The 14,208-nt window shown below is 35.6% G+C and overlaps 1 protein-coding gene across 2 annotated transcripts in view; it reads left to right on the forward strand.

Annotated features, from left to right (window-relative positions):
• Window positions 1-14,208, forward strand: part of fer (fer (fps/fes related) tyrosine kinase) — a 136,535-nt gene that overhangs the window by 56,267 nt on the left and 66,060 nt on the right. For both annotated transcript variants that reach the window (XM_088629341.1, XM_088629342.1), the window contains 2 exons: window positions 4,719-4,814; window positions 12,765-12,968. In XM_088629341.1, the coding sequence (XP_088485467.1) occupies window positions 4,719-4,814; window positions 12,765-12,968 (300 nt within the window). The remainder of the gene's footprint in view (window positions 1-4,718; window positions 4,815-12,764; window positions 12,969-14,208) is intronic.

Here is a 14,208-nt window from a genome sequence, read left to right on the forward strand (position 1 = left end):
GCCCTGTAGATTAAAGATTGGTTTTCATTTTCGTTTTAATCTCTGTTCTTAATTCAGAAGCTAAAGCTTTCTTTAAATGCCCATTATATAGTCAGTCAGAGCACTCCAGTGTAATCTTTAGGCATTCTTGAATTATATGAAACATCTTGAAACTTTGTTCTAAATTTTCATAACTGTATTTCTGGAATAGCAAGTAGTTATCTCTAAATATCAAACAGCATTGGTACTGTACGTAAACTGAGATGCGTTGTTGGTGCTTTATGCAGTTATTGAGTAATTTATTTGAAATGTACTGTTTATTACAGGAAATACAAATATGTGATTAGAATGCTAATAAGCTGATGAGGTTAATTATACTAAAGAATTTCAATTCAAGCTTATTTTAATACACTTTAAGATTAAAGAAAATATTTTTACCCTGTACATGGTCAGATGGTCTGGTTACAGTGGATTGTTTTTGAGTATGAATTCTTTAAAGATAAGGATGTTTCTCAAAAAGACCAACATAGATTACTTCAGTTGCCAATGTAAAAGCCAGTACAGTATGTGTATAATAAAAATATTTGGTCATCCTATTTCCTTCATTCAACAGTGGAAGTATTTAAGGCTTGAAAATAGTTGTTTTTTATTTTATATTTCTAATAAACCTGCTTAAACATTATTTTCTATGTATACATTTGTTCATTGTTCCTAAAGTACGTAATATCTGAATAAAAAAGTGACTTCAAAAATTTCCCTGTGGTAAATTGTTTTTTACCTCTAGGTGGCAGTGTAAATACGATTTTCAAATTCAGCAGTACACTGAACGTATAGTTCATAGGACATGCGTGGGTTTTTTTTAAATTGTATGCTATTTTTCATGTGTAGTCAATAATAAGTATGTTATGGTTGTTTTAAATCATACAATTAGTATTATAGACCATGAAGAATATATAGTACATGCACCATATAATGTATAGACTTTGTATGGTTTACTAAGGTTCAGATATTAAGATCAAATTGAACACATTGCCTGTTTAAATTTCCACCTGCTGTATTTATGCACAGTTATTGTATTAACATTTTCAGCATACACTGTATTCTATGGAGTTTGTGCACAACCTTAAGGTCAGAACTGCATGGCTGCATTTTATTTTTTTTTAATTAATTGGCATAAAGAGTTCAATTTTAATTTTTGTATTTTTTATTCTTTATTTTGTTTGTGTTAACTGTCACTAAAATAAGTATACTGTTAAAATCTGCAATAAAATTTAATTTCTCCCATTTCAAACATTTCATGTCACCCGGAAAGCTAGAAGAATTCTTGGCTAGGAATTAGCTGTAGGTGTGATTGCTGAGAGACGAGATTTTGGCAATGTGCAGCTACAAGGTTATGAATGGGCTCTGGTTTGCTTATGTCTTTGGCAGCACAACATCAAACTTCTCTTAACAATTAACAATTGAACATTTTTTTTGCTTTATATGCCCATCTGATTTGCTTCAGCTCAGAGATATGATTTATCTGCAGGGAGAATGAAGAGAGGCAGACGTGCTCATCCAACCCTCCTACCTGTCGGAATCTTTCATATTTTGTCTCTATTGCTTTACAGTGCTTTGCTCATATCATATGTCATCATATGTCTCCCCATATATTTGCGTCTCTCATTGTCAATACTGCAAGCTGGCAGTTGCTGCGGAAGATGCAGGGTCAGTGTTTCACAAGACCCGAGAAAACCTGGGCTGACAAATCCCAATGCTACCCCTGGTGCTCAGCCAATTGTGCAATGCCAGGTAGTGACATGAGCCTGACTTTAATAATGTTTGGACCACAGAGCTCTTTATTAGTTAAGCCATTTGGAAGGCCCCTTACTCTGCTGTTGAGCAAGTCTCCAAGTGTGCTCCACCCTATCCAGAGCTGTCAGTATTAACAGATAAAATGGTGAAATGTGTGAAAAAGTGGGCTTTAAAAAGTGGTTTAAAGTGAGTTGTGTTGGTTCTTCTCACAGCGTTTGGCATATTCAGAAATGAGCATACATGGTTCTTGGCCAATTTGACTATGTATGGTGCAAAGACCATTTAGTCACCCTGAGTTTCCAGGAACTTGAGATGAGAAGGGAGAAAATCACTATGTGAACAGGTGTGAGACACCTGTTCTCTTAAGTGCAAACAGAATCTGTTCTTCTTGGACTCAATTATTGGCCAGCAACAACATATTCATTCTGCTGCATCGTATTGCTGGAGTGAATTATTGATTTTTTGCTTAAGATGAATTAATGGAAAATATAATTGATATGTATCAGACTTAAATGAGCATGGAAAAAAATACAAAATTTCTGGGAGGGGTAGAGGTAAAGAGGCTAGTAACTTTGCTTGTTACTAAATATTTTTTTTAAATTTAGTTCGGAAATAGACAGATTTTACAAGTGATACATCAGCTTGAGCTGTCCCTGATTTTTCTGTTTTACAAAAATTGAGCAGATAAACTGGCTTGTTTGGTGCGTGTTGAAATGAAACTGTTGCTAGTGGTAAATTAATATAAATTTGCTCACACCTATATACTTAGTCTATCTAATTTCATTTATTTTGTTTTTTTGAAGATTGGGACAAATTATTTTCTGTTCTATAAAATGAAGAACTATTTTTGTATCAAAAATACGAGTGATTATGGCTTGATTGTACGACTCACGTATAGTGTAATTAGCCGATTCAAGTCGCACAGATTTGCTCTTCATATTAAGATTTCCTAACAAATCTTACATACACTTTGTTTCACATTTCCTGTAAAGAAAGTAGTTCTCAGAAATCATATTTACAGCAATTAGGGAAATTGCATATTTGCTAAGTCTTTTTTAAGAATCACATTTAAAGTATGGACTTGATACAGACATCTTGTTATCCTCCTCATATCCATATCTGCCTGTGTTGAGTAAATGTCATTCACAAAGATGTTCTTGCCACAAAATATCAATTGATACAATTCATTTTAATTGAACATTTCTTTATAGAGATGGAGCAAAATTATAAGTGGTATACTTACGATGTTGGTACTATGTAGAAACCTTTTTAGGTGAATGTTAAGTTTGTTTCTTATTTATATGCAAAGGATTGTTTCATTTAAGTTATAAATGATGGGGTGTTCAATGTTCTGACAATGACCTGAAATCTCCTTGGGCTAGGTTGTAGTAAGGAGTACATCCCTGGGTTGGGCTTGAAGTCGGTTTTCCTTGGGTTACTGTGACACAGAAACACCTGTAGTTGACATGACACTTTTAAGCTTTGAATGTTAGGGTCCTAGATGATCCTTGTGTGTTTTGGGCATTCAGAGGGAGGATAAGCAGGTTCTACAGCAGTAGAAATCCTGGAAGACTAGATTATACTTAACTTTGTTCCTTCTCTTCTGCAATGAGTGTTTGTAGCAAACCCAAGGATAAGCCATCTTTCGTAGTCATTATTTTTATTATTATTAATAATGATGATTAAGAAATAAGCATGATATGATACAGTGCTAGCATTCAGAATGTAGACAGTATTCTATTTAATGGCTCTATTAGAAGCAGCATGAGCTGTTAAAAGACAGCACGTCTCCAGCGCTATGCCCATTTTAAAATTGATGATTGCTCAAAATATCAGCACAAAGCTGCAGAAATGCAGTAATGGCAGGGCTAAACTTTTGCTTTTGCATGCTGGTGGGAAGCACATCAGAATGCACATATTGTTGTCGGACCATAACTTCTGTGATGTTAGGAAGAGTTATTTAGCTACTACTAATCCTCACGACTCATTTATCTGAAGAAGCTCCTTTATCTTGTCATTACCTGAGCTGCGTGAAATGAGCTGATCATCCCCAACCCTGGCAGGCCCACAAGCGCAAAGAGCCCTCTGTATCCATGGTGATGCAATGAGCAGTTTTAACTAGCCATTTAATCCCTTGATGTAAAAATCGACCTGTCAACGGACAAGGATCTGTTATCTTGAAAGGCTCATGATTCTCATTTGGCATGTCCTGTTTTAAGCTGCAGTGGAGCTTGGATAAGGGCCTGGATGTTTTATTCATTACTATGTTCTAAAGCCATAAATGGTTGTGGTTTAATTATTATTTCAGTGGATATTTCAACCAATCGTGATACAGGGTACACCAGTTTTATGACTTTACAGTTTTTCTAGTACCTCTATTTTATATAGCATGGTAGATGACAGTACATTCCAGCTATAGATATGCATTTTGAGACAATGACAGATGGTTGTTTATTTTTCTTCAGTCACAGTATAGATTAACTCTCAAATTTGATCTTGACACATTGAGTTTTATTTATGCAGAAGTGCTCAACATAGTAAGCTTGCAGTATGAGGAGAAGTATGAGTTTACAGATTATTTATCTTATTTATTTTTCTGTCCTAGAGTATCGACCTTAGGGCAATTGACTAGTGAGCATTTGCACTGTGGTACTTTTTTTACGTTTGCCATGTATCAGGGAAATGACAGTTTTTATCATGGCTTGGCTTTATCATTTCAGTGCCACAGAACAAGAAACACAGAAGTGCTGTCACAATTTGTTGTTTTTTTTACTGTAAATTCATGGGTAATTATGAAAGTGAATGGTTATCCTTACAAAAAAGTCTGTTCTTATCACAGTCATATTCCATTTTATTCCTTTTGAGCAGTTTTTTAATGTTTTCTTTTAAAGAGATTTCAGGTTAGGATTTACCCTAATGTGTACATTTCCTTATCTTTCTTCCAGGATAAAAGCAAAGACAAGATTTCAAAGTTTGACACCTTACGCCATTCCATTGCAGGAATAATTCGGTCCCCAAAGTCAGTCTTGGGCTCCTCATCGGTAAGTACCTGATATCTTTATGAAAGAATATCTAAAAGATAATCTCATACTTCAGATTTTTCCACAGTGTCATTAACACCATCTTAAACCTATTCCTGTAATAACTGAAACCTCAGATTTATGCGTAATTTATACCATGAACTCCCATACCATCATTAAAAAGGGTCATTACTATTTTTAGACCTCAAAACACACGTATTCTTTGAATTTACAATGCATTTTTGCTTATATCTTCTGTCGTTGAAATCCTAGGAGTTTCTGTACCCATTTAGTTTTGTTTTTGTAGTTGGTTGTCTGAACCTTCCTAATCTTCTAATTCCTTGGTCTTTGTGATAACTCTGTTGCGTAGTTGTATGCGAAAGAAACTTCTTGCACTTCTTTAGCCCAGGCAAAATAAGTTATTTTTGTCTTCTGTTTTCACATCAAGCTCTTTCTTGTGCTGTCTGTCTTGGTTTATCTTTCTTGAATTTTGCTGTGCTCATTTATGGATTGTAAAATTAGCTAAACTTGAAGAAAGCAATTGAATTTTTTGCCATACAGAAAGTCCAAGCAATGATGAAATTAGTTTAAAAAATGATAAAAATGATAAAAATAATGCTTGATGGTCTATAATTCTGTGTATTCCAACACACTTTTGGCGTAAAAGAAACGATTCATTTGGTTTATTTACTGCATGATTTTTAGCAGAGCTAGCCTATTGTTTTAAAAGGAATGGTCACATCATTGCTACAGATAACATTTTCCACATTTAATTGTAATTCAAACACTTGAATAAAATGGTTGTTGCTAAGAAAGCAAAGTTAGATGTTCTCTAATCTTAGCCCTTTTGGAGAAATGAATATGAATTTGTTCAACATAAAGGCTGTGCTGTTTGTCTTCTGAGTGCATGAATTTGAGCAACATACTGGGATTAGCTATTCTTGCCAGATACTGTGACCCAGATGAAATTCGAGAAGAACTGTGCTGCCTAAACTCATCCATGGCAAAACTACAGGGGAAGATACGGCTAGGACTTTTATTAATCATTTTAGGAAAGAGGAATTGACATCAAGAAAATACATTCTGGGATGAATGAAAGTGCCCCTGCTCTGATCAAAAAACAGTACGGTTTTGTGAAGAACATTGTAAATCACAATGTCTACCCCACAATGAATTTTCATTGTATTATTCATCGGGAAATGTTCTTGTTGTTTGATCTGCCTTGATGCACAGGCAGTTTCAAACTTTGCTACAAGCCTGAGATTGGAGAACTTGGCAAGGAAAAGGATCACACTAAAAAACATACATAAGTCTATTAATTTGGATATTGTTATATTTTCATATTTATTATTCATCAATATGTAAGTACACTTATAATTGACTTTAAAAAAGTATCGGTGGGAAGCAAATCTGTGAAAAGTGCATGAGCTAACTCTTGGCAGGCTCCTTCAGAAAGCTTGCTGACCCCTGGGTTATAGTATGGGAAACTCCAGGAAGAAATTCCGAGGGTTGGGTTAATGTTGGCAGCCAAGAGAAATTGACATTTTCATGGACATTTGAGGTGGTGGCAGAGAAGAGTGGTGGCTTGTTTTATTTGCAGTTCAGTTTCTGACATGTGTGGAGACACATCTTTGAGAATTATCCTGAGTGTTGCATTGTTCAGGTTAACAGCTGGGGCAGTGGAGGTGTTAAGATGTGGTGAAGAATCCTGTTTAATGTGAAAACATCTTTGGTATGGATTGAGGGCAAACGCGCTCAAGCTCAGCAATATGATGATGAACTCCCTGAGAGAGCACTTTTTTCTTTCCTTTGAGCCTCTCTTCTCTGGAAATGTTGATCAAAGGACAATGCAAAACTACATAGTGCTAGGCTTCACAAGGCTGTGAAGATCAGAATGTAATGTAGAGATCATGCAATGCCCAACATTTTTCTTGATATGCGTCCAAAAGAACCAACTTGCCAATGCCCTCAAGAGGAAACAACCTGACAACTTTTACCGTCTTTCAGAAATTGCACAGTAATAATGCCAAACAATCCCACAGCAGTTTATCAAGTGGCTGATCATGTCTGTGCCTTAAAACTACCAGGATTTAACTAAAAGTCAGAGAGGTTATGCCACAAAAGTTTGCAGTGTTGTCACTTTAAGTGTGTTGTGTTTAATCAGAACAATGTATAGATGATAGAGGCATGACTTCTGTTTAGCCTGGTCTTGGTCAGTACTGGGAAGGGAGACCATTAAGAAGAACATGTTGGTATTTTACATAGTGTTTGGACAACCAGTATGTGGAAAACTTCCTTGTTAACCAGAATTTCCAATCCCATGTTACAGTATGGTGATGGAGGACACTGTGTCATATGATTATAGGAAGTTAAGTTCTTCTAATGCAACCTTTAAACTGAGGACCTTACTACTCGATATTTTACCCTTGTACAGTAGTTGTACAGTACAAGAGTATTATGGTTAAATTACCCTGTAGGATTGTATAATATTACCTAAATTTCCCTCTTAACTCAATTGCTAAAGTGCCTCACTCAAATATTTGCTGTTTTGTGGGGTTCTAAGTTTATAATGACTGCCAATTTGGTGGGTGCTATATGTCAGCTTTGGATGAAGTTGGTTGCCATCTATATGTAAGGTCTTTGGGAGTCCTTAGGCCTGAAAAGTACAATATAAATAAAGGAATTTATATTTTTTGATCTGTGTTTTTGTTCACATTTTTATGTGAAATTGTTTAATGAAAACTATATTCTTACATGCAGTAAATTGCATTTGATATTCTGTGCATCTTTGCTTTTTGTGTACAGCATATAACAAATGAAAGTAACAAGGAAAGTCCCTCATAATATGAGTAATCCTGTGGTTTGGTCGACAACACCAACTGTAGGAACGATTCAGTAAGGCATTATAGTGTTTTAATTGAGCTCATTTATCAATAAAAGAGTAAGTAGTTTAATAAAAATAAAAACAGGCGATTAGTTAAGAGGGAGATGGGTTGAATAAATTATTTTTAAAAATGCACTTCAATCACAGTTCTAATTAGTTGTTTGGCATTCAGGCCGGTATTAATAATGAAATTTATTGCTGCTGTTAACACCAATAATAAATCAAAGAAAGTCTGGATTGTGACAAAAAGAACCGAAATATGCTTTTGCTTAAGCGTTTGTATCACACACATAAGCAGGTTTGGAACACCATTTACTCAGTATTCTCCTGTATTTGTAAGATGTACAATATGCTCTTTATTCTAGAAATCAGAAGTAGATGATTTTATTCTTTATTCTTTATCAATTAACTCTCTCCATAAACATTCAAAAATCTGTATAATATCAATGAAATGGATTGTTAGAGGACTGCTTATTTGGATTGTTTTCCATATTCTCTATACAAGGTATGGAGGATAATTCAAGGTGTGGTCAGACACCATAACAGTTTGATTAACATACAATTTTCAGGTCTTGACTATATTCAATTCCACCTACTGGAGAGTTGCAGCTGATGGTATGTGTAACAATTTCATGTTATACAAGGGGTATAAAAGTGTATGTTTTATACAAGATGCACACTTTATAAAATGTGTATTTCTCAGCCTTTTTGAGAGGTGGGGGGGAAGTAGTTGAGAAGTTTTAAGACATGACTGTAGGAAAGTACAGTCACATTCAAGGAGTCACACGTCTAGGTTGAAGTGTCCATAGATTCCAATTACTGGACACCAGGTTGGATGCTGATTTTCTGATGAGGGGAGATGCTGTAGAAGAATAAGCAGGCAGAACACATTTAGGGAAGCAAGAGAAAAAGAGCCTTAAAGAACTATATCTTGATGTTTGGAACATTAGAAACAAGATATTGGATTTAGAAGCTGTATTAGCAAGCAACTATGATTTTATAGGAGTTACAGAAAGCTGGCTTACAGAGAGAAATGAATTTGAATTTAATACAAGTGGAAAAAATTCAGTAGAGACCGAAAAAAGACTGAAGAGGTGAGTGGAAAAAAACTTACAATTCTACGAGTACTTCTAAATCTTTATAGCTGAAACTGGAAATAAAATTTACAGTTTTAGCAATAGAAGTGTGATACAGACCAGGCAACATGCTCATAATGATGAATGAGATGTCAATTCCATACTGAAAAGTAGAAAAATGCAACATTCCGGCTGTTAAACCTTCTTCAGATGTAAGGGTGAGAGTGAAAGGGATAATAAATTATTCTTAAACTTGTATTACATCTTCCACCAGATCTCAGTGGTAGACTAATTTCTTTTCTGAACTTCTCCATTCAATTTACAGATTTTGTCTTTTCACACTTCTCCCCCAGATTTCCATTCGTTTGGATACTCTTTCTCACCTGCTGTGCCCATTCTTACATGTGCGGTAGTTTGTTCTCTTTTGATATTTATCCTCACAACTTTTCTCTCTCTCCCTCTTACCTGAAGAGGCTCAACAGCTGAAATGTTTTTTTTTCTTTCTACTTTTTAGCACGGAATTAACCTCTACTTGTTCCTGTGCAGCCTGTACTGTGACGCAGCTTCCCACTTGAGCCCAGTCATAATGATGCTTCATTATACAGTGCAATCACATCAGCATGTAGCAAGAAGGGTATCATATTATTAGGGGGATTTCAATTTTCCTCACATAGATGGAGATAAGCCAACTGGGAGCACAGATGCTGAAATTGAAATGATTGATATGGTGCACGCATGCTTTCTTTCCCAGCCTTTCAGAATACCAACAAGGAAAAGGGCTTGCAATAATCCTTAATTTTGCAAGTGACCCAAATAAAACAAGAAAGGTAGAAGCACTGGGAAATTGTGACCACAATATAATAACTTTTGATATATAATTAAGGTCTGGATAGTCTCAATCTAAGGTAAAAGTTGATTTGAGAAAAGATTGTAAGAGGAGTTAAGAGAAAAGCTTAAGATAATTAAATTAAGTGAGGAATCTTTAGACAGTGTGACTATGCTTCAGAAAGGTGGTACCAGACCTAAAATTGTCAAGTTAAAGGTTAAAAAAACATGATCTAGTTTAGTAGATTATTAAAAAACATAAAGAGAAAATCATTTAATGTAGAGAATCACCAAATGGACACAAATCTGGAGCAATATCAGATGAGACAAGAGCTGGAAGGAAATATCTCTATAGGAGACAAATCTCAAATGCTCAGAGCCTTTTACGGTATTAGAGCAAAAGATCACCAATAGAAGTGTCATATAGATAGAAAGGAGTCTGTTATGTAAGACAAAAAAGAATTGTGGTTTTCAGTTATTTTGCGTTTGTCTTTCCAAAAAAGAAAATCAACAACTCAGCGGGTTAAGATTTTTGTCAGTCCTGGGCCCCTTGCTCTTCAGCATTTACATGTTCCCACTTGGTCAGCTTTTAAGACCACATGGCCTCAGCTTTCATTTTTACGCTGACGATACTCAAATATACATCTATACCAAACCTGACACTGATATGGCTGTCTCTATTCTATCTAATTGCATCTCTGACATAAAAATTTGGATGACTCAAAACTTCCTTCATCTTAACTGTGACAAGACTGAAGTCATGCTTATTGGTACCCCCCATCAACTTCGTAAAGCGAGTCCTGTAACCCTATCTGTAGATGGCTCTGTACTTGAGCTTCAATCAAAATTGAAAAACCTTGGGGTTATATTCGATTCTGGCTTAACATTCGACCCACATGTACACCATACTGTCAAAACATCTTTTTTTCACCTTAGAAATATCGCAAGACAACGCCCTATGCTATCATTAACTGTGGCTGAAAAGCTGATCAACATATTTGTATTCTCTCGAATTGACTACTGTAATGCTCTACTCGCTGGGGTATCTAAATCTACTCTGAACAAACTGCAGTATGTCCAAAATTCAGCAGCCAGAATCCTGACCAGGTCTAGTGCAAGTGTTCACATTACTCCTATCCTGGAGTCCTTGCACTGGCTTCCGGTCAAATTCCGCGTAGACTTTAAAATCCTCATGCTCACCTATAAGGCTTTACATGGCTTGGCACCTCAATACCTGTCTGAACTTTTATCGCCCTAATCCCCAACTCGCAATCTCTGCTCTTCAAATTCTGCCCTCCTTACTGTCCCCCAAGCCCGTCTACATTGTATGGGCGACAGGGCCTTCTCCTGCTATGCCCCCAAGCTCTGGAACTCTTTGCCCAAGGATATCAGAGAGTCACCTTCTCTAAACTCCCTCAAATCCAGACTCAAAACCTTCTTCTTCAGCAAAGCCTTTACTTAACTGGTTCCATTCTTCACCCCTCTGCTCTTCTTAATACCACCTTCCACGGTCTCCTCTATTGTTATTGTTGTATTGTTGTAATTGTAATTGTGTCCTATCTTGTGAAATCTTCTTATTTATTGTTGTAGTCTTCTTATTTATTGTTTATGTCATCCTTTAAAGGCGCTATATAAAATAAAAATAAAGTTTATTATTATTATTATTATTATTATTATTAAAAAAACATTTTTATGTATTTATGTATTCATATAGAATAGACTATGTCCTGAATGCTATGACCCTTTGCATTCACCATTATAAAACTATCTCTAATGATAGTTATCACCCTTTAGCCAATGTTAATCATTACGATGCTTGTGAGTAAGCACTGAAGGAGTTTAGTTTAAAAAGAAACTGCATGGCATTGTCTGTGATCATGATGTGCATGTTTGTAGTAATACGGAGCCCAGGTGGACCAACATTGGTGGAATAAGACTGACATTTTTGTTTGTTATAAATTCAGGTATTTAGATGTGAAACTTAATTGGTAAATGTTTCATGATCTCTTTTCTTTATTAATAAAATCTTTACAAGATGTGTGTCAAGCAAGCACAAGTGAAATGGATCTTGTCCAGTAAAATTATCTGGCACGATTTTCTTCTTGTAGTATGGTATTCTTTGGATTTAAAAAAAAGTCTAAGTCTTTCATTAAATATATGTATTTGTGTTGTTTTTAATATACAGAGGCTTGTTTCTTGCTGCTCAAGTATAAATTGCTTTTATATTGATTTAATCCAAAAATAATCACATATGTTAATTCATTCATCTGTTAAACTGGTTTACTGTGATAATTTACAGACAATAATCAGTGGTATCTGATTAGTATCTTATATATTATCTCATAGTGCAAACTATATAGTGAAAAAATATTTCATAATCATATCGAGGCTCATCATCTCTACAGGATAACGTTTCAACATAGTTAAAAATCTGCTTTAAAAGGCTTCTTTATAAAGATGATTTTATTACCTTTAAATTAGCCCAATGGGACTTCCAAATGAACTGCAATGTGTTTCAAAATAATTTACACTTTGCATGCAGTAAATTTAATCATGCCTGCATTATTAATTACCATTTCATTGTATTACAGTGATGAACCAGTATCTTATTTCCCCCTTTTTGCTAACATTGGAGGCAATACACAAAAATACCGTACTGTATGTGTGTGAATTTCATGTGTTAGTATTTATAATTTTGTATACGCAGTATAGACATGTTCAAAATAGACATTTAAAATCACTTTCATAAATTAAGCGTATCAAAAGACAAAAAACAGTCTTAAAAAACAAGTGTAATTGGTTTTATTACATGCCTTAGATATTTATACATTACAAATCTACTGTTATTCACTTCATTAAAATTCAGTGTGAATATTAACCTCTTTTAAAAAGTAAGGAGCATGCAGTACTGAAAAGCACTGGGTTTGCTATGACAGTTAAAGACATCCCAAAAGCTTATGACTGCATGTGGTGATGACTCTGCTAAACATGATTCATATTCAACTGAAATGTGTATCTGACAAATGAATAAACAACAGTCACAAGGCATTCCATGTATTTACCTTCAGACACTATAAACAGACTGTATGATCCACATTAATTGGCTTATGTAACTCTGGCTTCAATTAAATGTTTGGGCTGAGTAAGAAACCAAATATATTAAACTATTATTGCTCTATTTTTCAGTTCTTTGATGTGATTCCTACCAGTGAGAAGCCATTAGGAGATCAAGAATGGTATCACGGCGCCATCCCAAGAATAGAAGCTCAGGAACTATTGAAACAGCAAGGTGACTTTCTAGTCCGGGAGAGCCATGGCAAACCAGGGGAATATGTGCTGTCTGTTTTTTCTGATGGACAACGAAGGCACTTTATAATTCAGTTCGCAGATGTAAGTATTACAACAACAACAAAAAAGAAACTACGTCTATTCATTTTCTCCCATTGCAAATGATCCTTGGATTAAACTTCATTAAAATGCAGTGTGAGTATGTGTTAGTTGTACATGGACAGATTATCGAGGGTGCACTTTTTAAGAATTCCTCATCTGCTAGCACAAATCTTTCAGAAATTGTATGGGTTGCTCCTGTTACAAGAAATGCATGAAAAACTGTGCAGCTGCCTGCTATCAAGTAATTTCTAGATGTAGAAATTACTTAAATTGTATTTAACAAAATGTTGGCTAGATATTTTGTATATCCTTTCACAGAATGACTATTATATTTTGTGCACGGAGCAACAATTTAACTGTATTTGTCACTGTAGTAATAATGTGTTTTTAGATGCCAATATACTGTAATGAAATAATGTTGTGCAGTTATATGCTGGTTTTAACAGTTAGGTTTAAATTAAAAAAGCGAGATTTATTGTAAGAGAATAATGTCATTCGAAAGAAAGTTAGATGAATATTTTTCAAAAACCTGTAAGAAGTCTGAAAGTCAAAGCAGAGGCAACCTTCTATAGAAAGTCACTCTGAACTTTGTATATTTGTGCAAATGATGGCAAAATTAAACAAGTTAGATGGGCTAAATGATTTTCTCTTTTTCAAACTTATTTTTTTAAATAAAATGGCAGAGGAGTAAAGAATTGATGTCAGTCAAGAGGCTGTATCACAGGCCAGAGTCAGCACCAGATCAAGCGTTCTGACAAGCACAATCTACTGGGCATTCAGACAACCTACAATTCTAGTGAAAGTTAGATGCCAGCAGCCATATCACCCTGCAACTCACAACTGGCAACCCACTGAAGCTAAGCAGGTGTGAGCCTGGTCAGTACCTGGATGGGAGACCTCCTGGGAAAAACTAAGGTTGCTGCTGGAAGAGGTGTTAGTGGGGCCAGCGGGGGGCGCTCACCCTGCGGTCCATGTGGGTCCTAATGCCCCAGTATAGTGACGGGGACACTATACTGTAAACAGCCGCCGTCCTTCGGATGAGACGTAAAACCGAGGTCCTGACTCTCTGTGGTCATTAAAAATCCCAGGGCGCTTCTCGAAAAGAGTAGGGGTGTAACCCCGGTGTCCTGGCCAAATTTCCAATTGGCCCTTACTAATCATGGCCTCCTAATAATCCCCCTCTATGAATTGGCTACATTACTCTGCTCTCCTCCCCACTGATAGCTAATGTGTGGTGAGC

Source organism: Lepisosteus platostomus, chromosome 4 (assembly GCF_059453375.1).
Source record: "Lepisosteus platostomus isolate fLepPlt1 chromosome 4, fLepPlt1.hap1, whole genome shotgun sequence".
Taxonomy (NCBI): Eukaryota; Metazoa; Chordata; class Actinopteri; order Semionotiformes; family Lepisosteidae; genus Lepisosteus; species Lepisosteus platostomus.